The 27,860-nt window shown below is 40.7% G+C and overlaps 1 protein-coding gene across 1 annotated transcript in view; it reads right to left on the bottom strand.

Moving 5' to 3' along the window:
• The window catches only part of frem1a (Fras1 related extracellular matrix 1a), a 34,307-nt gene extending 11,916 nt beyond the window's left edge, over nt 1-22,391 (bottom strand). The window contains exons 1-23 of the mRNA XM_021307220.2: nt 22,301-22,391; nt 22,072-22,171; nt 21,861-21,939; nt 18,177-18,373; nt 17,682-18,005; nt 17,479-17,587; nt 15,871-16,002; nt 14,294-14,638; nt 14,069-14,211; nt 12,010-12,206; nt 11,840-11,930; nt 11,582-11,749; nt 11,287-11,495; nt 9,133-9,226; nt 8,792-9,044; nt 6,788-6,991; nt 6,467-6,652; nt 6,186-6,382; nt 5,850-6,060; nt 4,869-5,013; nt 4,632-4,773; nt 2,495-2,690; nt 86-350 (exon numbers count right to left, since the gene is read on the bottom strand). Of these exons, the coding sequence (XP_021162895.2) occupies nt 86-350; nt 2,495-2,690; nt 4,632-4,773; nt 4,869-5,013; nt 5,850-6,060; nt 6,186-6,382; nt 6,467-6,652; nt 6,788-6,991; nt 8,792-9,044; nt 9,133-9,226; nt 11,287-11,495; nt 11,582-11,749; nt 11,840-11,930; nt 12,010-12,206; nt 14,069-14,211; nt 14,294-14,638; nt 15,871-16,002; nt 17,479-17,587; nt 17,682-18,005; nt 18,177-18,373; nt 21,861-21,939; nt 22,072-22,171; nt 22,301-22,377 (4,064 nt within the window). The 5' untranslated portion in view covers nt 22,378-22,391. The remainder of the gene's footprint in view (nt 1-85; nt 351-2,494; nt 2,691-4,631; nt 4,774-4,868; nt 5,014-5,849; nt 6,061-6,185; nt 6,383-6,466; nt 6,653-6,787; nt 6,992-8,791; nt 9,045-9,132; nt 9,227-11,286; nt 11,496-11,581; nt 11,750-11,839; nt 11,931-12,009; nt 12,207-14,068; nt 14,212-14,293; nt 14,639-15,870; nt 16,003-17,478; nt 17,588-17,681; nt 18,006-18,176; nt 18,374-21,860; nt 21,940-22,071; nt 22,172-22,300) is intronic.
• Between the last annotated feature and the right edge of the window lie 5,469 nt (nt 22,392-27,860).

Genomic DNA, 27,860 nt, shown 5'->3' with positions numbered 1-27,860 from the left:
AGACTACATTTTGCTGAGAAATGCACCCTTTTCATATTTAGAGATCTCGTGGTAAGTTAAAAAGCATATAAGAAGTCTGACTCACTGAAAACTCTCTACTGCTTTGCTGGCTCGGTTGTCATGAACGTAAGCGACAAGGTTTGCTGCTATGTCCATTTGGCTGAAGGTGGAGATGATCAGTCCTGGATGTTTGATGTACTCCACATGTCCATGAGCAGGTGGTTTGGTGATCACGTACAGAAGCTCCTCTGGCTTATCAGTGCCATCTGTGGCCAGCAGCACATCAGTTGTGAGAACAACACGATCACCTCGGCTGACATTTACTGGCTTCACAAAGATAGTAATGTTTCCTGAAATCCCAGACAAAACAAATTATTGGTTATAATCAGAAGCATGTCTGTATAAAGAAATTAAACATAATTATCCCGTACTGTCAGGCTTTTTATCCTGCTAATCCTGCCTACCTTGGATATTGAGGCATTCTACGAAACTTGTGATATCCTGGAGTATCTGACACCTATGTCTTTGAAGCTGTGTCTTAAGAATTAAAGCCAGAACTGACCAAAAAAGTGTTTCAAAATATAGAGGCTTAATTAATTTCAATTTTATTCACACAGTGCCACTTCACAACACATGTCATCTCAAGGCACTTTGCAAGGTCAAAATCAAATCCAGTTTTGGCCTTTCACGCAAATACATATCACTCCACCATGGTGTCTATAACTCAGAATGATGGAGGAAGGGAACTGTGCCATCATGTCTGGTGAGATAGCCCCATAACCAGTAACCAAGTGAAGTCAGAAAGTGGGGGACCCCACCCAGAGTCCAGTCCAGCCTCTGGAACTTACAGCCAGTGCAACATATATCTGATGACTATAGGTCCCCAGCCAGGATCTTACCATGCTTGGACAAAGCCCAAACCACTGCAGAGGCAAAGTAGAACCTGCACACCAGTCCCGCATCATCGATCCTTGTGTTTGCATTTATGAATCAAGTTGTGTATGTCTAAAGTGCATTAAAATTAAGAGTGCAATTTGGGTGTTGGAGCCCTTCATTCCACCCCACTGGTGAGTCTCCACAAGCCCCAAAGCCCTATGTGTCTGCATTGTCTTAAACATTAAGGTACAGGAGGGGGCCAAGCCAAGCAGAGGAGGCCCACCATCCCATGCCCCAAGATTACTGCTATTTAGTGTTGCTTTTGTTATGCACGATAGTATGGGCACCATGGTGTTGGCACATGTCCCCCATAGGGGACCAACTGGTGCAAGCCGACCTTACCCCCACCCACAGCACAGACACCGCAGAGATCGGGGAGGTTATGGCCGAGTGGTTAGAACAGTGCGCTTGCACTCAGAAAAGGATGCAAGTGTGCGGTTTGATCCCCGGTGCCGGCACTCTGGGTCCCTGAGCAAGACCCTTGACCCCAGATTGCTCCCCTGGCACCCCACAGTGGTAGTCCACTGCTCCCCAAGGGGATGGGTTAAAACAGTGGTCCACAATCCTCGAGGGCTGGTGTCCCTGCAGGTTTTACATGTGTCCCTGATCCAACACACCTGACTTACTTCCCCAGTGTGCTGTCAAGTTCTCGAGAGTCCTCCTAATGACCTCATTATTTGACTCAGGTGTGTTGAAGCAGATTAACAAATAAAAGTTGCAGGACACCGGCCCTCGAGGACCAGGATTGGGGACCACTGGGTTAAAAGCAGAGAACACATTTCGTTGCTTGTACTTGTGACAGTGCAATGACAATAGAGTTGAATTCTATTCTACTCTATCCCTGGCGCTGGCAGAAAGAAGCCACCGCTGGGCAACGCCCCCCCCCCCCCCAAAAACTCAGGCAAGTGGCACATAGTAACCACCCCAAGACCCAGGGATCCCCCTACTAACCTGCCTTTTTAATTAGTTTTATACTGCTCAATGTTTTGAAATGTTTTGAAGATTTTTGTTAGCTAAAATATTTTTCTCAGACATGTGCCAGGAAGGAGTTTTTACTGCTTCACAGAATCCTTCCAATCGGTTCATCACATTGAGCAATTCACAATATTCACTGTTACTCAGGTCTGGCTCTCATCTACCTAGTAGAACCTAGTTATTATGCGCTACTCACCAGAAATAATCCCCCAGTAGACTGCAAAAGTGCTAAACCCCTGAGTTCCTTTAAGTCAAGGTAAAAAACCTATTTGTTTAGAGTTGCTTTTGAATGTTAGTGTTAAGGTTAGCACTTTGAATTGTCTTGATACTGAAATGTGCTATACAAATAAACTTGCCTTGTCTTGCCTGGCCTGTCCTGTAGAATAAAGGGACTGACTCTTTACATACCATCAAATATATCCCAAGCATCCTCATAATGCTGTTTCCTCATACGAGAACATGACTTTGTAAACACTATCTATAAGTGAACTACTTATGTATACTAGGAGCAAGAGGAACAGCAATTAAAAAACGTTCATCTCCAACCATTTTTAAGAAAGCATTTAAGACTAAACTCCAGTACCTTTCTCCAGATTTTTGACATAAATCTGGAAGTGCTGTGGTGGCGATTGATTCTTTCCATCAATCAGGTGGAAAACAAAGAAGTCCTGTGTTTTAGTAGCATGATAGCCAGTGTGTTTGTAACGCAGAAGGTTCATGTCCACCATGTCCTGTGTACATGTCCTCCCAGCTGTAAGTGTCACCCAATTCTGGCCTTCCTAAAACAGATACACGTAATTAGAAGCATGGCGCCTTCGAGATGTTTCTTACCAGCAGGGCGTTCAGAATAAGACACAACTTATCAGTTAACAACCCAAATGATCTTTTCATACCAGTACTAAGGATATAAACAAGATTAAGAAGTTACAAGGAAATACTTGATGCTTATACAAACACTAAAACATATAACCAGTCTGTAATTAAATGTATACCTCAAACAGGATCCAGTTTTAACAGGTTTATCTTACAGGTTAGATACATAGGTCAGTGAGTCTGTATTTTTCAACTCAGTAAGCAAAGGAAGAACCAAAAGAGAGAAGACACTCCTGCAGGCTAGCAAATGTTCCTGGGCATTGTAACGATTACTGTATTGCCTGTATCTCAGGGTAGAATCAGCAGCAACTTGAAAATTTAATCCTTTTTGGGCTGTAATGCCATGTTGCTTTCAGATTATACATCTTGATGATGCTGGGGTACCAAAACACATCTTAGCAAAGATGGTTCAGGGAAAAAGTTGTGGAGACATTTCGAGCAAATGAGAACATTACTATGAAGACCTCCTAGAAGCCAATGGTAACTCTGACAAAGCTGTGGAGATCTATAGCTCAGGTGGGAGAGTATGTTGATGGAGTAACTAATAGTGGCACTTCACAAATCTGGCCTTTATGGAAGAGTGGCTTAAAGAATCTCTTGTTAGAAGAAAGTTAAAATAAGTTCTATTTATGATTTATTACAAGCCATGTAGGAGATACAGCAAATATGTGGAATAAGGGGCTATGCTAAGATGAAATCAGACGTATTTTTCTGGCCTACTGTCAGGTGCACAGATCTGTGTGGTCATTTTGTGGTGCATTCTCGCCTTTCTCCAGCAGGGTGCGACAGGCAGATGGCAGCCGTAGGTGTTTTCCATCTTCTCCAATCAGGTGGGAGCATTTAATGGAGCAGGAGTCACATGGAAGGCATCAGGGCATTAGCTCACCTGGAGCGGTAACCTGACTGAACCCTTGTTCCTGTTGCCTCCTTATGTTGCTACTTGAAACGCCTCCATGTTTCTCTTTTTCAGAGCTTATCAGTTTGGTTCTGGACTTCCACTTGCTTTCTTCTCTGTCTTCCTGGAAGAATCCAAGCAGCTTTCCCTGGCCGTGACCTCAAGAGCCTTCCTGATACTCCTGATACCTCCTCCTCTGGTGCTGCTAAAGATGCTCCCTGAGCTCCACTGACCACCATCTACATGTGTACTCTCCAACCTGCTCCATTACCAGCAACCTGCCACAAGCCACTGTATGGAGTTGCATGTTCTTCCCATGTCTGCGTAGGTTTCCTCCGGACGCTCCGTACATCTGAATCAAATGGCTGAATTACCTCTTCGGTATGAAGTCAAGTCTGTGATAGACTGGCGACCTGTTCAGGGTGTACCCTGCCTCTCGCCCATTGACAGCTGGAGATAGGTCCCAGCACCCCTCGTGACCCCACCAGGGATAAGCATGTCGGAAAATAAATGGATAGATGGATGAATGGATGCAGTCAAGTTCTCCAGAGACTTGCTAATGACCTGATTATTTAACTCAGGTGTGGACACATTTAAAAGCTGCAGGACACTGGACCCCTAGGACCAGAATTGAAGATCCCTGCTTTAGTCCTTTCACAGAACAACTAGATTTATAATGAGATTGAATTATTCACAGTTGAACTATATTATAAATGATGTAACTTCTTATACTGACTTTGTTTGGGAATCAAAATAAATGGAGCTGAATACAAATCTATGCCACACAAACTAATTTTGGGTCATTTCCCAGATTTGGTTGAAATTGAGTTATTCTTCTAAAACAGCAGATACAAATACCACCATTAGCACCTTTAAGTATGAACATCTGTAGTACACTCTACCAAACATTGGCTTACAGTACATCTTTGAAACGTTCTGTCAAAGAACCAACCTTAAGCTGAAGTATTCCCTGGGTTGGAACACTCTCAAAAACATACACGATCTCTGTGGAGGGTGTGTCTTTGTCCTCTGCAAACAATGTAACGCTGGATATAACCCGAGCTTCTCCTGGTTCCACTTCCAGCCCGTTGTTCCTGGGGGCCACACAAGGCCACTAGGGTCACTTTTCTTCTCAAAAATCACATAGAAATTTACTTTAGACCAAAACTCTTAAAAATGTTTATCAAACCTGATGACATGAGGCTCTTCATCATTCACTGGCACCACTTCAACCGTCACCTGTCTCTGGATTTCATGTCTGCCGTCAGTCAACTGGATAATAAAACTGTCAATCATGTTTTCACTGTCATCATGCAGATATGCGAGATCCAAACCTGTCATAAGATGGAAAAGGAGATGGACATTGGAATTATGGACAAAACAAGATACAAAAAATAAAATAGATCAGATCATCAGGCTTAGCTAACGTCCAAAAACGACTAGGCTCAATCCAGTATCAGTATCTACAATCTCCTAATAACTCCCATTAAGACCATCCCAATACTTTGTGGGAACTCTATAAACCTTTACACCACTGTTATGTTTGCTTTGGGCTCTTAATTTCATGGAAGTGTATGGTTATTTGTAATGACAAAATTCTGTGATCTGCTGTCTGTAGCAACAACTCTTCCATTGAATTAGATACATTCTGTTAAATGGGCTAAATAGAACGTGTCAGGCCCATTTAGTCGGAATCTCTGTAGCAAAGTGACGTTTCTGGTATCAGTTGAAAAGAAAGCTGAATAAATTTGTGAAGAATGTAGTATTTCCTCTTTACTGACATTTAGCTAAGAAAATGAAGGCTGAAATGTGCTGTGTTAAGCCATTTGAACCTCAGTCTGTCATGGGAATGTTTTAGTAGTGCCAGCTGTGCTAAACATGGTAAGTGGTCTAATAAAATGCCTATTTAAAATCACCTCTGCTCTTCACATAAGTAATGATTGCCCGCTCACTGCAGGATTATACCAGATCATATCATGTTAGATACATTTATAAAAACTGAATCAGAAATTGGCCATTAAACTCAATTCAGAGTTTAGTGCCAATTCATAATTTGTCCTCTGCTGTTGACTGAAGACTGAAGTTCATCTTGATAGAAACAGTACCAGTGTTTTTTGTTTTTGGAGGTGGGGGGGGGGGGGGGGTTCTCCCTGAGGTAGGTAAAATGTACCCTTTGTGACATCTGTCAGAGTAAAGTCAACCACAGGAGACCATAGGTTGGGTTCCTGTCTCTTGGTGATTGGGTTTCCATTCCCGTGACGGATGATGGTGCCATGCTGAGGAGGTCTGACCACAGAGAAAAGCAGAGCGTTCTTGGGGACATCTAGGTCCATCGCATGGAACACAGATGAGTCAAGGTGCTTCATTTCTCCCTCTTTCACCTCAGGACACAAGGAATCACCCTGTCAATTTTTCCTGCCAATATTCTGTGAACAAAGTCCAAGGAACGGTGTCTTCCTGAGAAGAACACATTTTGGATTGAGACAGAGAACTCAGTAAAACTTACTGTGATGTTGCGTGCCATAAACTCTGGGATTTCATCATTTGTTGGGCTAATTATGATGTAGAAAGGGATGTTAGCAGAGTTGTGCTTGCCGTCTGAGACACAAAGCATGAACTGGTCCGCTGTGGGCTCCATCCTCTGGTGTCTGGACTGCACATAATTTATATGACCCTCAATAATATCCTTGTATAGAAAAGAAGCTGGGGGAAAAGAGATAACACCAAACACATGAAACTACTGATTTCACCTGTGTTGCAATAAACACAGCACTTACTAATGCTCACCTATGCTTATGCCAGTGTTGCTTTTCTCAAAGCCAGGGCTGGGGAGGACATTTTCTATGTAACCAAACTGGGGAGGTGAAATCAGACTGACCACAAGCTTGTCTACAACTGTGTCTACATCAGAGGCCTTCAAATGAGCAGCTGTTATTAGGGCAGTTCCACCTTCATCCACTGTGAAGATGTCACCTGGGGACACAGAAGAAAATTGTCATATCTTCTGCAATTCATAAACACGACTTAGTTCCAACGCAACCTATACACAAGCCCTCCCAAAAAAACAAATCCTCAATCCCATGCATAAACACCTGGTCATCAGCCCACCTGTTGCCAGTGAAGGTGGCTGACTGTCAACAGGAAACACAGTGATATGGAGGTCGTAGACAGGCAGGCTCTCCCGCTGGCGAGTCGCGCCTCCGTTCCCGGCGGGAGTTCCTCCACCGCAGCACAGAGCTGATGTTTCAGATTCTCCATCAGAAATAACAAACGTGATAGTGTCATGGCGAGGAGTTAGTCCAATCTCCAGCCCTAAAACAACGCGAGACACCACAGTAAGACCAAACCCATGATGTTCTGTACAGCATCGTGCAAAGTATATACAGAATGCTCCTTGAACATTTACACAGTTTGAAATGACAACCTCAAAGCTCAAAGCATTTCAGTAGGATTATGAAGTAGGGTGTAATATTTTGTATCATAAAGAAAATTCTAGTTTTCATAGATGGCTTGCCCTCTCCAGATTGGTTAGTTTGTGCCTCCAGTGGAGGAGTTTAAATATCTTGGGGACTTGTTCTTGAGTGAGGGGAAAATGGAGTCAGAGGTTGACAGACAGATCAATGCAGCTTATGCATTACTTCAAAGGTTGCACTCATCCATCTGTCAGTCGAGCTCTGCAGGGTGGCCGAGCTCTCCCTTAGAGATGGGGTGAGGTGCTCGACTATCAGAAAGGGGCTTGTAGTAGAGCCGCTGCTCCTCCACACTGAGAGGAGTCAGCTGAATTTCCAAATGCCCCCTGGATGCATTTGGAAATTCTCTTTTCTTTTACAAATAAAAATCCAAATTGAATCACTGGTTCCCTGATATTCCAGACACCTGTATTAAATGTTTGGAGAGAAAGAACACACTATGCCATTTTGCATGGAAATATCTAAAGATAAAAGTAATATTGGAAAACGGATGTTGACTTCAGAGGTTGTAGGATTGAAGGTCCCCTATGATCCAAAGCTGTGTATATTAGGCATCCATCCTTACTTACTTACATACTTTGTTGTTCAAAACAACAGGCCAGGAGAATGATTGGTCAGCTTTGTTTAATACCAGTATAAATTCAGCTGTTCTGGTTCTGGCCTCAGACGTTTGTTAAAGAACAATGAACTTCAGAACAAACAGCTTTATGAACACCAAGGAACCTAGATGACAGGCCAGGGAGGAGGTTGTGGAGAAGTTTAAAGCAGGACTAGGTTCTAACCCAATCTCCAGAGCTTTGAACATCTCCCAGAGCTCTGATCAGTCCATCATCTGAACTTGAAGAGAGGATGGATCAGCTGCAGATCTACCAGAACATGAACCTCTACCTAAATTGTCAGCCTGGCTTAGGGGAGGAATCTGGCTTCAGGAAAGTAAAAACTCTGCCTGTTTTTCCTCCATCCTGTTCACTTAACCTGATGATTTTAGTCCCTGTCCACGCTGTGAAGCTGGAAATGCAAATGGTCGGAATCAATCTCTGGACCGGCTTTTTACTTTCTCAACATGGATTCCCCACCTCTGCAGGCTGGGCAAGGATCATTAATCAGAGAAACAGCAAACATGTGGAAGGAGCTTGGATCAGATGTGACCTCAACTTAATGTTCTGGTCCAAATGTCAATCACTAATTGTGGTATGCACTTCCACTGTGCATAACCTTAAATGACCTCATGGAGGTGGCAACATTATGCTTTCTTCAGCAGAGAGGGGAACTTGGTAAGAGGTTATTGGAAGATGCAGCAGGGCATTAAACATATAACTACTTTATGTTGATCTATCACATTAATCAAATAAGAAGATACACTGAAGTTAGTGAATGTAATGAGATAAAATGTTGGGTATGAATACTTCAAAGCATACTTTAAAGTAAAACTTGATATCATATTTCATATTTTAAATCTATATAACTTAAATAATATACGCAATTATATGTGGGTATAATAGGTATGTTTTGGGTAAGTTGCATACGTATTTGACCTGCTTAATATTTGTATTCATTTGAGATATTTAGAGATTTAATACTAAGTGAAGCATCCGTCCATAGATGTGATATAAATCCTGTGAGCTTGGTGCTGTAAGGCAACCTGTGTGTCTGTAGGCGATGATGCCTGCAGTGACGTCTGCTTGGATGAAGCGATCCACAATGACACCGTTTTGCAGAACCACCCCATGGTAAGGCTGCCGGGCTATTAGGAACGCAAGGCTGCTGTTGTCGCTGTCAGCATCAGTGGCACAGATGTACTCTGCAGTGATGATTATTTCTTCTCCTTCTGGACACTTAAGAACTGGTTTCAAACCAGAGACCATCACTGGGAGCTCATCATTGATGGGTGTTACCTGAAAACAGCAATGTTTAGTGGCAAGATATCAAATAACAATTTAATAACAATTTTGACAGCTAGGTGTCCTCCGATTTTGCAGTTACCTTCACAGGTAGCGTAAAACTGACTGGATTAGCACCATCTGTTGCAGTAAATTCAATAGTGTCTTTTGTAGTTTCTGAGCCATCATGATGGTACCTGCAAGAGCAGATGACCAAAGCAATGGTTTAAACATCTTAACTTGGATCCTTTTGAAGAAGCTATCATGGTGAAAATCATGTTTCTTAACATTTAAATGTAACAGAACCACCATCCTTTCCTTAAATGAGCAATAAGCAAAAAGTCACTATTTTTGATATAAATAACTAAAGGCATCTTTTTAGATGTATTATGGTATGACGTCACACACCATCTCTCTGTGTTGTTCTCCAGTCTCTTGTTCACATAGCCAGGATAGCTTTGGGTCCATGTACGTCCATGTGAACAGCTGCCACTCAGACTTAGCCCCTCCCTGCCCATTAAATGCCACTGCCACGTTCACCTGATGTCATGTTTTAGGTTTTTGTTTGTTGTGCTTTGAACTTTTCTGGACTTTTCCTGTTAGCCTGTCACCTCTCAGACACTATCCAATCAGCTCAAGCCCCAGTCAATTAGCCCAGATCAACTCCACCTGCTGCCAGGAATTACTGTCAACTCAGCTCACCTGTGCACCTGTTTACTTATGCTGCCTCAGCAAACTCATCCCTGCCAGAACGCCACTTCTCTTCTGGTGGGATCTGATCTCACCTCGATGTGCCCTTCCTCTTCCAGATCCTGTGTGCTCTTCAGATAAACGTTGCCTGTGTCTGCCTGCTGCAGTTCTGCCTGTTTCCCCGTGAATTCCAGCCGCCTGCTCTGCCTGGTGGTTCCCCGGTCCACATCTCCTGTTGCAGGTAGTGCTCTGCCACTACTTGCATCCTCTGGTCTCCTGCCTGCCTGCACATTCAGCCAAAATTCATCTGCCTAGTCTGGTTCTACTTGCCTGCCTCAGCTACCATTACTCATCATCTTCACAATAAACCTTTTTAACGTAACTCAGTGTCTGGCTGAAAATCGGGTTTACCAGCTTCATTCATAACATCTGAAGACAATCAGGGCCCATTATTACCACAAAGAACAACGGTCTTTGGCAAAGAAGTTGTCACATAAGGAAAGAGACAAAACAAGGATTAACACTGGCGTCACGTCTTCAAGGTTGAGAGCATTTTGACAACAGAAGCAGCTCCAGTTTGACTTAGAGCTAGCTTTTCTGCTCCTGGAAGGTGAGTAACAGCAGGGAGTCAAATGCTGTTTTTTGTTGCTGTTAGTCTTGTTAGACTTGTGCTGCTATGATGATTCGAATCAATGTAATGCTACAATTGTAGCATGTGGGTTAGTTGTTGAAGTTTGGGTAACAATGGGCCATTTGTTACTGTTGTGTGAGGCTGGTAGCCAGTAGCCCAGCTAATACAGTTAGCATTGTTTAATGCAGCTGCTGAGCTGCCCACCATGATTCTCATGTACATTCAGGGTGTTCTTTTTTTTTTTTTTTTTTTTTTTTTTGGACAAGAAAGGTAGAATTGAACCAGATAACTGGTGGTGCTTAGATTTTGGAGGCACAGAGAGGCGTGGCCTGCCACACATTTTGTTTTGGTCTACAGAGAGTGATCAACAGCGCACCTAGTGGTGAAATTTCACTTATTGCTCCTTTAACAATTCAAACTACAAGTGCTGTGAACAAGTTTACCAATTTCTTCTAGTTTTACTTTTAATCATATTGAAACATTTAAATCAATACACAAATGTTTATATTAGACAACCATAGCTTGAGTAAATACAAAAAAGTTTTCAAAAGATTATTTCATTTATTAAAGGAAGAGTTATTCAAACCAGGCTGTTCCTATGTGAGAAGGTTAATAAACTGCTTGTTCCATCAAGTGTCTGTTCGATACCTGGTAATGAGCCTTTTCCATCGGGAAGAAGACTGGTGCACTCTGCTTTGCAGAATTGTTTTTATTTAGTATGATGAAACCTTATCAGATTGCACTTCAAGTTATGCAAAGAGATTTTTAATTATATAACAAACTCACGTATATTTATGGAGTACCGTCTATATACATATAAAAAAGTATATACCGCCTCCATGAGTACCGTTAACTGTTAAAGATTGTTCAATTTATCTGCTTTACCTACTACAGTTTCACATGAATTGAATGTTGGAATGAAGCAGGATGTCTGACCTAACTTTATGGGTTATGAGGTCCTGCAGAGTAAAGTTCTGGCCTGCTGAAAGTGGATGACCACCAAGGTGCAGAACCCCGTGTTGTGGTTCCCTTCGAAGCTCAATGTGCAAGGCTTCTAGTACTGTGTCAGCATCTGACAGCTGCAAGTGCTCATGGCCCAGGAAGTTGTCCCCTCCCTCATCTACAGTCAAAGGAACAGCAGTAACCTGAAACAGAGGGTATCCATATCATTTTTATAAATCCTCGTTTCCAAAAAGGACTGAGACAGTGAGGACACAGCTGCTGATTCCACCTGTGGTGGCTGATTGTCCACTGGCATTAGAGTGATATTAAAGCAGATCCCAGTTATTGTTTTGCCCAGATGGTTGGTTACAGATAGAATGAACTGGATATTCTGAGGGTAAGGACCGATATCCATCATTGGAGGCATGTAGGCTACTTTCATGAAGTTCACCGCATCCTAAAAAGAGTATAAAAAAACAAAAAAAGAGGTTTTATAGTGAAGCAAATAACATACGCTGATGAAATTGATAACAAGAAAATTATTTACTTGCGTGAAGAGTCTGAGGACTGGTGCATTGGAATCTTTGGTAAATTTGGGTACACTGTCGACTAAGAACAACCTCCCTGCATCTGGATTGCTGTTAATTAAGAGAACAACACATACTTTCCACAGGATGATCCCCACCAATATATGGGTGAAGGTGAACACATACTAACCTGTACTGACCAGTGAAGAAAGGTGGAGTTGTAACGGTGTATGTGAGCTCGCTGGTTGGCGTCTCTGGGTCTACAAAGTGAAGCTGTTGCTGCGTTAAATGGGCCACTTGTGTCTCTTTGATCACAAGACACCGAGTGGAACCAGGAACCTCCTTTGGTGGTTGGTCCGGAACTGGTTCAATGTGCACCACTACCACCTGAAGATAGACATCACCTTGTCATCTACAAACTATAAATTCATAAAATTACATCCCTTAAAAAGAGAAAAGCCATCACAGAACAAATGGGGGGGGGGGGGGGCTACACTTCCAACTCCCCAGTGTTCACAGCTCGGTCCTCCAAAACATTCCAAAGAGATTACATCAGCAGTCTCATCATGATTCAGGTGACCAAGCAATAGCTTGTAACGACCCAGGACAGTGGCAAGTGGATGGGCCTTTAGGAGGATGTGCCTCCATGACTTTAAAAACAGCAGTACGCCAACTGCCAGTTGCTCAAGTGTGAGCCACCAGAATTGAAAAAGACTCCTGGATAGGTGTTGAAACATCTTCAAAAAGAACTTAACGAAGGTCTGGTTGCTTCCGATTTAAGACTGTTTGCTATATAGCGTCAATTCATGTCATCTCAAGGCACTTTCCAAAGTCAAATTCAATCAGACTATACAGATTGGGTCAGATTATACAGAATGGTCAAACAAATGTCCTCTCTAAGGAAACCCAGTAGATTGTATCAAAGTCTTGACAAGCAGCATTCACTCCTCCTAAAAGAGCTTAGAGCCACAGTGACAGTCAACTGCAAAGATGCCTTGCAGCAGAAGATTCCCAGGTTCAGCATGGGGTTTGCATGTTCTTCCTGTGCATATGTACTCACACATTCAAAAAACTCCAAATTAACTTTTAAGTTAATAGTTTACTCTAAAGTGCTTTTAGTTAACAATGTGCACATGCTTGGCTGTCCATTTCTGTGTTTTCCTGTGACTGGCAGCCTTTCCAGGTAATGCCCTGCCTCTTGTCCAATGACTGCTACAGATAGGTCTGGCCCCCATCCTCTAACTCTACCAGGACAAGTGACAATGCATCTGCAGATGACAGATGCATTGAATAGAGCAATTCTTTATTTGTCCATAAATGTGGAAATTCAGTAAAACTCCAATGTTTTCATGAACATGCAGGACTGGGAACTTGAGCAGAATTATTCAGCACTTATCTACACACTTCTTTGTCAGATAAGTTACAGTCCCAATGCTTCATAGAGGCCTTACTGTTTTATTAATAACCATTATTTGCTTTTAGTTTCCATTTCTTCATGTTTTTTGTTTCAATTTCTCTACCTTTTATTACAAATTGCTTTTATTCTGTTTTTATTTTCTTTTGCTTTAATCATGTAATGCACTTTGCGTTGTCCTTGTACTGAAATTTAACCTGACGAGCCAGATGAATTTCGTTCCGCTTAGCTCTGCCTAGCTTCACTCACATCCATCTGGGACCTCTCCCATAGAGAGTTATTTCTCCAACCAATTTTATTGTCCAGCCAATCAGGACGCAGGGCTGGAGTTTCATAGATGTGACGTAGTGGAGACGCGACCGTGATGTTAGACTGTTTTGATTCAGATAGCAATGGCGGCTCGCATCGAGGAAGCAAGCGTTAACATTGATGCTGCTATTTCTTCCGTGTTGTCCAATCTACCTAATATTGTTTCATTAAAAGAACATCAGAGAACGCCTCTGAAGGCTTTTGTTGGTGGAAACCATGTTTTCGCCCTTCTCCCAACCGGATTTGTCGGCTGTTCTGTTTTGTTTTTTCCTGCGTCGCTCTCACAGCGTCACGGGTTAGCTTCAGTGTGAGTGGTTGAAATAGCACGTCGATAAAGATGACAGACAAGTGGCTTATCCAATCATATGCAAGGATTTTTGATAAGGCCCAGCCTTCTGAAACGCCATTCCTATGGATCTGTCCCAGATGGGTTAGTGGAGCTAGGCGGAATGAAATTCATTTGGCTAGGGTCAGGTTAACTGAAATGTGCTATACAAATAAACTTGCCTTGCCTACTGTTACTTACTTGAGGTTCTGACAGGTTTGGGGGATCATGGAAATCAGACAGCACAATCTCAAATGAGTCATCAAACACCTCGTTCCCAAGGTGTCTGTAGTACACGATGGACTGTGACAGGTCCTTCTGGAGAAAGTGGCTGACAGGGTAACCTGAATAAAATAAAATAAAAGCAGGACATTATCAACAGCAGAAATAATGAGAAAAGCAAAGAGAATGGTCTGTTTCCCTGACCTGTCAGGCCTGGTCCTGGGATTTTCATAACCTCTCCTGCCTGCGGGAGGCGAGTGATGTTAAAGAGGATGTAGTCATTACTGGAGTCCATGTCTGAAGCCTTGAGGGTGGAGCCTCTGAGCAGCGTCGTCTGGCCCTCTAAGACCTCCACCAGCATGTTAGTTATGAGGAAAGGGGGGCTGTCATCTTTGGGGAGAATCTTAATGGGGAACTTATGTCGGGTCTGATGATGGCCATCGGTGATGCGAAAAATAATGAAGTCTTTTGTGGAGTCACTGTCGTCATGGTGATAACAGACAACACCTGCTCTTATGTCACTGATGGTGAACATGAAGCCCTTTCTACCTGCAGTTCACGTAAGAGAAACAAACAAATGAAAAATGATGATTACATTTCCACAGGGTTCAGGTCAGCTAGGATTCAGCACCCTGGTGGTCTGAGTGAATTCAGTTTGGAAGAGTATAGATGTTGCACTGTCAATTAGGGAAAATGGTGACTTGTTGATGAGCTAATGCTAACATGCTAAGAAAAATACTTGAATTTCTCAGCCTCCTGATGGTGTTCTAACAAGCTAACAAGTCCTGCTTTTCTTAACTGAATTAAAGAAAATTAAATAAAATTCCTCCTTCAAAAAATGATGTGAAAGCTAATTTGCAAATATTTCATTATCTAGGGATGTTTACGTTTGATAGTATTATGACTGAAAATGTGTTGTTTCAGAAAAATCTGGGAATATGAATTGATGAAAAGCTTTTATTTAATCTACATATCTCTAAAAATGAAATGTGTTTCATTTCATAACTAAAACATGAATTACAATTCTTTTAAAGAAAGAACTGGCTGCAGCAACCTTGCTGCCAATAATTGATTACAGTAATATAGTGTACAAGTATGGAGCCTCCTGGTCCTTAAGGAGCCCCAATTCTGTGTATCACACATCTTTGTGTTTCATCTCAAATGCAGAATCTCTGACTCATCACTGCATTCTCTATTATCTCGTAAATTGTTCATCTTTAAAAGTCTATTGAGAACATTGGTCTGCTTTCATTTATGAAGCCCTGCTAGGTACACTTTTAGTAAACCTCAGTAAACTAATGTCTCTCAGCACTAACAGCGACCATTTGCATGCTTTTTAATATCTAAATGGCTATGACAGATTTTATTCATAGAAAAGGAATAACCTACAAAAGTTCTTAAAATCAAAACACTCTCATCCTTTAATGATTTTAGAAGTATTAAAAATGCAGTGAAAAAGAAACTGCAACAGTTTTTTTCTTAAAAAGTCACTTTCTTTTAATAGTTTAGTAATTTTGTTTTATTTATTTATGTTTTATTTCATTGCCTAATGGATGCTGTTTTGCCTGTGTCTCTCTTGTAAAAGAGAATCATGAATTCCTGGTAAAATAAAGGTGAAATAATTAGCAAATTCAGCAAAACCTTAAATCATGTAAGCATACTAAACCATCAGTGTTGTTTCCCAAAAATTAAATTCACATCTTTAATAGACTTTCAGTAACAGCTAATCAAATATTAGCTGGTAAAATCAGATTTTGCCCGTGTCTTTGCTGTGTTAGTACCTCTCACAGTTAGCTGCCCATGCAGGAGGCCATCCACAGTGATGACTCGAACAACATTCAGATTGTCATTATCCACAATTTGGAATTGGTCCCACATTATTGGACGAGACTGGCCCTCCAGCAGACTTAGACCTGCTCAACAGAATATGATTAGCAGACTTACCTGGAAACAATCTAAGTGTACCTATCATACAGAGTTTTTTTCTATGCACAGCACTTTGGTCCTGTGGGTGTTTAAAGTGCCCTACAAATAATGCTGGTATGTTATGTTCATTCCAATAAATGTAAATAAATAAATAAATAAATAAAAAATAAAAAACTGGACTTTTTTTCGAAGTTTGAAGACGTTTCACTTCCTATCCAGAAAGCTTTCTCAATTCAAAATGTCTGGAGTAGTGTGGAGTTGCAAGCTTTATAGTACTTCCCAACTAAGGCCTTGTAATGGCTTAGATAACATGCAGATTGCTTAGGGAAGGTAAGACAAATGACCCTGTATGCAAGCTCTCACAACCATGTACAGTTTTTAGAGTTGTTAATGAACCTTACAAGCATGCACTGCAAAAACAGATCTATAAATAAGTGAAATGTTCTTAAAATTTGTGTTTTTGTCCTAGATTTGAGCAGGCGAATAATATTATCTGCCAATGGAATGAGTATTTTGACCCCTTAAATAAGATAATTAGACATCCTGTACTTGAAATAAGATGATGGAGATGAGTTGTTCCTATTTTAAGTGCAAAAATATTATTTCATTGGCAGATCATCTTATTTACCTGCTCAAATCAAGGACAGATACGCTCATTTAAAGGCAATATTACTTATTTTTAGTTCCGTTTTTGCTATGTCTTTTGCTTATGGGCCCCACATCTGCACAAGGAAACCATCCAAAATCCCCCTACCCGCCTTGTCAGATCAAGTGTCTCTCGTAGCCTTTCAGATCCTGACCTGCACTATTTAACCCCTGCCTCTCGTACCTCCTTGTCTTGCCTCACGTCTTCATTTAAGCCCTCCTCTTTGCCTCCTCGATATGTAACCCTATCCTGTCTATCAACAAACTCCCTGGATCCCCACTCTTGCATTCTGTCTCTCTGCACCTACCCAGGACCTTCCAACACCATCTTCACAAGATTCCCTCTGGTCCCTTAATATCCTCTCAAACCACTTCACCAAAGTGTAGAGTGATAATGAAGTTTACATTCTTTGAGCCACTAGCCTCCTCCCAGAACCTGGACTCCACTATTCGGACACTCTCTCCCCCTTCTGGCATTCCCTCTGTTGGCCCTCCTGATTTACATGCTGCACCCTCTCTATGCACCACCAGCTCCTGCAAGCTTCGAGGAGATTCAGCACGGGAACAAAATATCTCTCGGGGTAACAAAGAGTTTTTTTTCCAATAGTATTCATATAATCACATTCTTGTCTTGTCTGTCAGAATGTTTAGAGTCTGGCTGAGGAGAGGATAGACTAAGCTAGGATTTTCCACTTCATTATCAATTAACTCCCTTTTACTATCTACTTCTGCTTGGTGTTCAAATCTGGTCCATTCAAGTTCGGAGCTTTCTGACCTCAAAACTCAATTCTACGAACAATAAGAACTTGCTAACATACCCATGTTCCAGGACACTCTTGGTGCATTTGTGTCTGCATTCCTTACAGATGTGTGGATGGTTATTGATGAGCTCTTCTCAAAGAAGAAATCATGAACCTCCATTTCCACCTGTTAGGAAAAGAAGTTTTGCAAATTTTGAGCAACACAACAAAACAGACGGTTTTATACGATACAAAACAAATACCATAATATTTTCTCCTACCTCATAATTCCTTCGTTGGGAATGTGAAGAGTTTGGGGGTTGATATGCTATGAGCATGTCATTCAGATCCAGCCATGTAAAGGAGGAAATTGGACGAGTGTGATCAGTCAGGTGGGTGATAAAGCCTTCCTCGGGGTGTTTAGTGATGTTAAAAACCAGAAGCTGTTTTGGAGTTTCCTCATCTTCAGCATCCAGTGTCGCAGTGGAGAGGGGAGTGAGAATGAACTGGTCCACCTCTAAGATAAACATGGACATGAAAGATGGTTTGGGAGGCTGGTTGGGCATTGCACCAGTGATCCGGACCGGAAGCCAGGCCTGCTCAGACTACAGACACAGAAAATGGAACAAGTTAAAGGAAAGTCTAAACAGGAATGATGATTGTTAGCATGACAAAGAAAGTAAAATATAAGAATAACAGTATTCAATAATTTTATACAATAGATTGGTGTAACTTTAAATCCCTTTTGCACACTGTCAGACCATGCTCCCAGTTACCTGATATATGCTGCCACTCCTGGTGTCCTTGAGGTCCAGTCTGATTGCAATATAGTCTACATCTGGAGACGGTGGATCTATGTGTTGGTACTTTAGTCCCATCAGAAGGAAGTCCTCACATGGAACCTTAGTGAATGTCACTAGCTTCAGACCCTTAAGGCAATCTTCAGATTTACACATTGCTCTGGCTTTATTATCTATACATAGAGACACAATAATGAGGCTAATTTAAACAGAGATGAAGTTGTCTCAACTTTTACTGAGTTTCGTATTGTAAATATTGATACACATCTAACTTTTCCACAGTTTTTCACATTAGAACTACAAATGTTAAAAATGTGTAGTTATTTCATGTGATACACCAGCACAAAGGAGTACATAATTGAGCTGTAGAAAGAAAATTTTTTCACAATTCTTTACAAATGCTAATCAGAAAGGATTTGTGTATTTATGTTGACGCTCACCGACTCCCCTTTTGACGTTATTACAGCTGCAAATGTTTTGGGATATGTCTCTACCAGCCTCATAATCTAGAAACTGAAATGTTTCCCCACATAGCTTAGTTTGAAAGTGATTTATTAATAAATACACAATTCATTTAGCAGACTGGCAGGATAAACAGGAACCAGAGACGTAAGTGGAGACCAGATCAGAGGTTGTACAGCAGAGGATCTAACGATGAGAATGGCTGGCTGAATGAGCAACTCAATTTAATTAAATTTATATAGCACCAATTCACAACACATGTCATCTCAAGGCACTTTACAAAGTCAATTAAAAAAGTAAAAAAACAAAAAAAAAAACAACTGGACTTTTTTCCGAAGTTTGAAGACGTTTCGCTTCCTATCCAGCAACGTTTCTCGATTCAAAATGTCTGGAGTAGTGTGGAGTAGCAAGCTTTATAGTACTGCCCAATAAAGGCCTTGATTCAAATCCAATGTGAAATTAGTCACATTTCTACTTGACAAGTATCGCTGCTTGATTTGTTTGATTTTTAACTACACAAATAAAAAGCGAAGGTTACAGTATGACTGGTGACATTGCATCTTATTTTACTCCGTAGCTTGTTGCTAAATCAGTTAGCCCTGCTTACTTGTCTGTGTGTTTCTTAGCAGGCTCTAAGGGCTGCAGCACAGTAGAGAGCAAGGGGAGGGGCACTTGCATTGTCTGTGTACTGAATTGTGCCATATAAATAAATTTGCCTTGTCTTGCCTCGCCTTGGGCCTGTAAGGTGTGTTTGTTCAAATTTTCAGGCTAGGTCCATGCTTTTGTCAGAACTCCCTGCTGCAGATTTAACCTTAGCTTTGGGCTTTAACTGAGCAATTCTAATAAATGAACATGCTTTGATCTAAACTATTTGATTGTAGTTCTTGCTGTAGATTTAGGTTCATTGTCCTTCTGGAAGGTGAACTGATCAAAAACGCTAGGAGGCAGATCTTCTCGTTATCAGGCTCCTCCCCTGTGGAACCACCTCCCAGTTTTAGTTTGTGAGGCAGACATCCTGTCTACTTTTAAGACTAGGCTTAAAACTTTCCTTTTGATCTTCCTTTGATCAATATTATGGTTAGAGTGGCTTAGGTTATTCCAAGCTATCTCTGTTGTCATTCTACTGCAGGTTTAGGCTGCTAGAAGACATAGGCACATCACTCTACTACTGCCCCATACTCTTTGTGTATGAATTATTGGTGACATTAACTTTATGTTCTCTCTCTGGTTTTGCTCTTTGTACAAAGTACATTTGGCCTCATTTGCTGTTTAGCTGTGACACTGTCCTGTAGGGCGACATTAACTGAGTCATATGGAGCTAAAACAGTGACAGCTTGCAGAGACATTGAAAAGAGATTTGGCATTGAAAAATTAGACATTAAAAGTCAAATATTGTTAGAAAGTAAAAACTTATGATGATATTCTCATTTTATGCAGCAGCTTTTATTCAATGAGAGATGTTTTCATCGTCACTGCAGAGTCCCTTCAGCTGCAATGTCACTACAAGGGGCTATATTGAAGACCCATCATGGGCCTTCCGTTTTTGCAGTACTCATCATCTACTGCTGTCACTGGTTTAGCTCCATATCATTGCAATCATTAGTTGTATAAGATAATGAAGATAATATTAATGAAAATAATACCCTTTCTTGTGGTCGAGCAGCGGTACTTGACTGAAACATGGAGCATTAACTAAACATATTGATTATTAACAGTGGAAACTGCTGTGATGGAATGAACAGTTTTCCAGTTTTGTTCAAGTTCGGATCACCTAACATTGGCAAATGATCAGGGTGGGGCTGGTTCCCAATGATAATCAAAGAATAAATATTTTGAAATTGCTTTTAGATGCAAGCTGGTCAGCAAGATAGTCAGTAACCTCACACTGATGTCCACTGAGCATGAAATCCTTTGTTATTCTGGATTTTAAGGACATAATTACAGCTATGTCTTCAAAAGATTAGACAATAGCACTGGGGGGAGTGGTGGCCTGGTGGTTAGAGCAGTGTGCTTGCACTCTGAAAAGGTCACAAGTACCTGGTTCAATCCCCACAGACTGCCACTGTGGGCCCCTGAGCAACTCATTGTAGGCAGCCCACTGCTCCCTGAGGGATGGGTTAAACACAGAGACAAAATTTTCCCTCTGTGGGACTATAAGGGAAATCTTACAAAGTTTAGACAGTTCTGTATTCATAGCTTTACAAATATGACTACTTTTAAAATTGCTGTAGTGGCACATTAATCTAGGACAAATTGTGTTTGCTGACATTTATGACTAGATAATACTGCGGATCTTCTTTAGATGTTGCTGGCCTTCTTGCTATCCATGGTGCTGAATACAATGGTGTGTGTGTGTGTGTGTGTGTGTGTGTGTGTGTGTGTGTGTGTGTGTGTGTGTGTGTGTGTGTTGAATAATAATGCTGAGTTTTTCCTACAAAAGCATATGGACCATTAATTCAGTTCAAGTTTCTTACTTCTGGTATTTTATTTTAAGCAATTTTAGTACTTAGTCTTGTCAGTGGGAAAGGCTTTGGTCAGCACTGACAGGGAACCGACTTTATGTTGGTGTATCACATAAAATCTTAATATAATATATTGCAGTTTGTGGTTGTAATATTGCTAGATCTAAAACACTTTAAGGAGTGGGAATATGTTTGCATCAGATTCTCTATGATGATTTCCAGCTGTCCCAGATTTACATCTCAGAGTGTTGTAAACAGTCAGAAATGTGTCACTGTGGCCTTGAAGAGCTAAAGCTCAGTGTTTGAAATTCTTAACCAGTGATTATAACCATCTGCTTCTAAACACATTGCATTCCTGAGGCAGTTAATCGTTTTAAGGGGTGTAACTATACAAAAAAGTCTTTGTTTGGGGTTTAAAGTCACAGTTTGGTATGTTTTCGGTAAGCAAATAGAATAATATATTTGTTTGGATTTTTTTTCAATGAAGAAAGTAGTATAAGAAGGCTTAGCCAGTGCGTGGATAGTTATATTACATTGTGCGCTTAGATCAGCAAATAAATATTCTGCATGTGTTCAGGTAGAAAACAATGTTGTATTCATTTAGTACACATGCGCACCAAACTGAGAGGGCTGAACCGGATATTTCAGGTATGAATATGTGTACTGTTACACACCTATTTGTTTTACATTTGTTGTATTCTTAGTTTTAGATTTTAAAATGACTTTCAAAGTTTACCTAGCTGCTGACGTAAATAGATGAAACTTTCGGGCTCGTCTCCTCTCTTGGTGGCTCTTTCTGGGTCTCCAGTGACAAGCTGGCCATGGGCAGGAAGGTTTGACTCCTGATGACTAAGATAGATGCTACATTCCAAACTAGATCTCCTTTCATAGTGGAAGGACACCACATTGCCATCAATAGCATCAGAGAGGCCATAGAATTCAGAGACCTGGAGGGATTTGGGACCCATCTTAATGATGTTGCATTCAGGCGCTGTAATGTCCACATGGAGAGAAAACACCTCCATGTATGTCTCTGTCTCTGTGAACCTGGTCAGGAAAATTAAAGCATAAATAGAAACAGCTGAATATTCAGAAAAACTCTGGTTGGAGAAGTATGTCGTCTCATATCCATCATGTATACATTTTATGTTAATCCATTTATGTTGAATTGTGTACCTGTATAGGCGAAGCTTGATGGTATCTTCCTTTAAGAGTGGACAGCCATTGTGGACATACTTTACTTCATCGGACATATAATGGCAGTCAAACACCTACAGTAATAGGAGAGAACTTTTGTTTTAATATGAATTAGCACAAAGGTGAAGAACTTTGTGTTTGGTTTATTATTTTATTGCCATTGCAATCTCATGCCACATGTTAAATCTAAATCCATGAGCAGAGCATGTGATTCCACCCCTGAAAACATTTTCTGATCCTCTTCTCCAATGCCAAACAGGTTGTTCTGCTATTGACTCATTTTTAGTGACCTTTATAAAACTAGATGGAGAAACAAGACATACAGTGTTGGCAACTAAATCATTTATTCATGTAAGAAACATGGGCCTCAGTAGTCTTTGGGAGATCCTAAAAGGTGCATAGCCACATTATTTGACTTTTTATTTATTTATATGTCAGGAGCTCATTCTGGATGAATGAAAGTTTTTTTTATGAAAGATTATCACGTCCTGCTGGTGTATAGTTGTTATTTTTGCTGTTTTGTGCTTTGTTTTTGCTCAGTTTTTTGGTAAATAAAGTCTTTCAAGTTTATTTTTAATAAAAGAGGAAGTACAACATTGCACTGCTGGTAGAGGACGGCACGTTTGTTTATATCTGGTCATCGCGCCTGGTGCTGGGGCTATTTTTATCCACAGAAAGGACCATTAAAACATTATCTGGATGGAGGCTTTGAATATATAACTTTATTTTATCATGATCAAATGGTTATTGGTCTTTTTATAAGCATATAACGTGGCTATGCAACCATTACAACCAGTCGCCTCGTCCTCTTGCTGGTCCCCAGCTTGGTCACACACCGCTGGGGGATGGCATCCCATTCTTCAGCCAGCATTTTTCACAAGTTAGACAGTGTGGTTGTATTGGTCACTCTGGATTGAACAGCCTGTCTGAACAGATCTCAAAAAGTACACTGGGGTTGGGGTAAGGACTGGAGGTAGGCCCTTCTATCCATAGACATACATAGACGCCTCATTACGTGCTGGATCGTGTCCTGCGTTGCTGCCATCTTAGATGGGTTTCTCCTACTCAAGGCTGACATAGCAGCCAACGGGAGTAAATGCATTGAGAGTAACTTACTCGTATTTTCTGCAGCTTATGGTTATAATAACCGGGGATAACTATTAGAAGTACATCATGTGGTGCAGATCACCATTTTGGGTGAGATTGGTTCTGAAAGTGAGTTTTTACTTGGTGAAATCCAACAGATGGACCGTAATTTTATGCCTATTAATCTGTTATCACCGTATTCCACAAACTAAGCCTGAATCATATTGTCAAGTACCCTTGAGTTACAGAGCACAAACACATTTAAGAAGCTGTGCAAAACAGTTAATGGGTCTTAAGCTCCATCCCTAGTTGCAAGAAGGGTAGTGTAGGATACTGGAATAACAAAAATGAAATAACAATAATGAAAATGTTAAAAAAAAATAAAATTCCAGGCCTTTAAAGAAACTGTGTATGCGCGTGTGCATGCACCGCATGCACATATAAGAAGAAATTATTGTTGGTGTGTAGAGAAGACTCAGGTTCGTACATGTAAGAGAATAAAATAAATTTCAATGAACAAACCAACCTATTTTTTTATAAAAATATAAACTGTTAATTTATCCATGCATTGGATTGTAATAACACCTGTATCTTATATTTTAGCACAAAAGCTCATATTTATTTACATATTTAACAATCTGCCGTGCAACATGTCTGTCTTTGTTAAATATAAAACAAAGTATTTCAGTTTGAAATCACACATTTATACATTAATATACCATATGTCTATCTGTTAAAGGGCATACATTTATGAAATATGTTGTTTGAACAACGTATTTCAGCATTACAACATTTTATGTGTAACAGCATCCTGTATCATAACCACATCTCTGCCGTTTGTAACAAACCAAACCGTGTGAAAATAAGGTAAAATTTCAGGGATTTATGATTTATTTTAGATGGGCAAACAGTTTCTTCAGTACAAATAAATGCACTGGGGTTGCATGAGAGACCCATCCAAAATGGCGGCCACACTGAAATGTCAGCTCCAATACACAGTGCCAGTCCATGGGGCGTATACCTATATGATGTCTATGATTCCATCCACTCCACTTGCAAATTCTGGAAGCAGGCTCTGAAAACCCTATATTGCAGCTCTGTTTAGGAGAGATTTGAGATCAAGAAAGTAGCTTAGCCTCTTCATTAAATTCCTGAAGTCACTTCTGAAAGAAAAGGCAGGAAGTGTGACAGCTCATCTAGCTGTAACTGGCCCATGCCACAGATAAATGAACTTTACTGGGTGTCCCCTCCCCCCAATGATCTACTGCCGAAAAGGTGAAACATACATGAGACAATTGGACACCCAGTTCTGAGGCCTTGTCTTTATACATCACTTTTTGGAGCTGTGACTGTCTACTTTTATGTAATATGTTGTTGTTGTTGTTGTTGTTGTTGTTTTACTCATGATAAAGTGTTTTAGCATGATTTCATGTTGCACATAAGGGTTCCATTACCTGAGGCTCAAGTTTTCCCACTCGTTGAGTTATGGGCTCATTTAACACTACTTCCACTTTGCACGCATCCTTCTGAACAGGAATATGGAACTGCAGATCACCTTCCTGAAGGTAGACTGATTGACCTTGTTTCACCTTTAAACCTTTATTGACCTTCACAAGGGAACAATGAGATGAGCAGGTCAGCAAAAGCAGAAGCACAACAAGCAAGGTCAAGGCCAGTGTGTGACCACGAGAACCCATCGCTGTGAGGCACATGGCGCTCTGCAGGATATCCAGCAGCCTCCAGACCAAAACCCTTCAGTCTGAAGCTTCAGTGAAGAAAAGGATGCAGTTCTTCTGGAGGTAGCTAAACAGCATCACGAGCTGGAGCTTTTAGTTGGTCACATGGTCAATCAGGAGCTGTAAAAAACATGACAACATTTCAGGCTAACGCATTTCATAAATAAGAAAAAAAAACACATCAAGAAAACCTAATTGCTCTGGGTCATTTTGCCATTTAAACATTTTTGTCATGATCCATAGCTGTGTGTCCTCTGGTCCTAACATCTACACTCAACAAAAATCTAAACGCAACACTTTTAGTTTTGCTCCCATTTTTTTTAACTCGAAGATCTAAAACCTTTTCCACATACACAATATTACCATTTCCCTCAAATATTGTTCACAAACCAGTCTAAATCTGTGATAGTGAACACTTCTCCTTTGCTGAGATAATCCATCCCACCTCAAAGGTGTGCCATATCAAGATGCTGATTAGACACCATGATTAGTGCACAGGTGTGCCTTAGACTGTCCACAATAAATGGCCACTCTGAAAGGTGCAGTTTTATCACACAGCACAATCCCACAGATGTCGCAAGATTTGAGGGAGCGTGCAATTGGCATGCCGACAGCAGTAATGTCAACCAGAGCTGTTGCTCGTGTATTGAATGTTCATGGTGTCTGGAAATATTATGTGTAAGATTTTATCTTCCTCTTTCTTTGACAGCAGCTCCAAAACAGCCAATAAAATTTAAATCAGGGGGACCCAAACGGTTTTGCACATCGTATCCACTAGGGACACAATCTTTGAAGATGCAAGTGCAACACACTCACTTATTGCTCGCACTTTTTTTTCTATCAAAGCAATTTAGTGGTCATTGTTTTGAATCTTTAAAGATCAGGCAATAGGTGTATGAACAAACTGAAATAAAGTGAAACTGAATGCGATAATGCCACAGAGTTTTGCTGAACCAAATATGGACGTAACAGCAGAAGATTTATTGCCTAAACTTTAACAGCCTGTCTAATACAACTAACAAGCAGAAATACTGATCATGCTTTAGATTTGCAGAACACAGATTAATGCGATGCGCATTAGAGGATAAATAATGAGTTGTCACTTATCCTTCACCACATGAGAGATGAGTGACAAATAAGGAAGATAATCAATATAAACTCATCTTAGTTTTGAATCTTAATGTGACGGCAGACTAAGCCTTTTTTTGGTATTAACTTCACTGGGCCATGGATTCTTTCCAGATGGCTGAAACATTAATCCGCCTAAAGATACTCCAAAATGAGTAAATTTTATTGGAAGTGGTTGAAAGCTTTGGGGCATGATGACACGAAGGTTTAGTACATTTGCCTTAGAGCTACAAGTTTGTTGGCTCAAATGTCAGCTGCTGCTTTTCAATGTTGAGATGCTATGCTTTCCCTCTGCAATATAAGACTTCTCTGTCCAGTCCAGGGTTTATGGGTAATTGGTTACAAAATTAAATGACTAACTGGTCACATTACACATAGCCCTTTAAATCCAACATGAATGGATTTTTTTAAAGTTAATTCTTCCTAAATGAAATGAGCAACAGAAAAAGTCACTGAAGTTACTGGTAATAGCAAGCAAACTAAATTAAACACTGTGTATACCCAATTGCAAAACCCCACAATTCAACGGTTTCCCTTCAGAACTCTACAAAGGTTTCTGTCCACTGCTGGGCCCCAACTTCCAACAGATGACAACAGAAATTCAGGAAACATCGACGCTCTGTCCATCAATGAACATCAATCTTATCCTCAAGGCAGATTTCACACCTTGTAGCTACGGCCCACTATCACTTACAAATGCAGATCTTAAAATAATCTGCAAGACATTGGCCACAGGGCTTAAAAAGATAATACCTCATATTATACAGCCTGACCAGACTGGGCTTGTTAAAAATCAGAATACAATAAATAATACAAGAGGTCCCATCAGTCTTGTAGACTATTCAATTCAATAAAATGTTATTTATATAGTGCCAATTCACAACACATGTCATCTCAAGGCACTTTAAAATGCCAAATTCAATCAAATCATACAAAATGGTCAAAATGTTTCCTATCTAAGGAAACCCAACAGATTCCATTGAGTTTTGACAAGCCGCATTCACTCCTCCTGAAATAGTGTAGAGCCACAGAGACAGTTGTCTGCATTGTCAATGGCTTTGCAATAATCCCTCATACTGAGCATGCATGAAGTGACAGTGGAGAGGAAAACTCCCCTTTAACAGGGAGGAGAACCTCCAGCAGAACCAGAACCAGGCTCAGTGTGAACGCTCATCTGCCTCGACCGACTGGGGGTTAGAGAAGACAGAGCAGAGACACAAAAAGCACACATTGATCCAGGAATCTTTTCTGTTAGAGGGTAATGGCAGATCATCTGCCCCCCTGGGTGGTATCACAGCTAACAGAACGGCAGACCAGGTGTATGTACTATAAAGATAAAAAAGACAGAACATAAAGTTAAAAGTTGAAATAACAAACGATGAAAACTGGAGAACAGTAGGAGAACTCAGCAGACTGAGAGAAATAGATCCTGATGTCCTCCGGCAGCCTAAGCCTATAGCAACATAACTACAGAGATAGCTCATGACAACTTAGGACACTCCAACTATGAGCTTTGTCAAAAAGGAAAGTTCTTAAAAGTAGACAGTTGGTTTCAAAGGAAAGAAAACTATTGCAAAATCCATAAATAA

This window comes from Fundulus heteroclitus, chromosome 14 (genome assembly GCF_011125445.2).
Source record: "Fundulus heteroclitus isolate FHET01 chromosome 14, MU-UCD_Fhet_4.1, whole genome shotgun sequence".
NCBI lineage: Eukaryota > Metazoa > Chordata > Actinopteri > Cyprinodontiformes > Fundulidae > Fundulus > Fundulus heteroclitus.
Note: the sequence above shows the minus strand (reverse complement) of the source record. Positions and strands in the feature narration are given on the sequence as shown.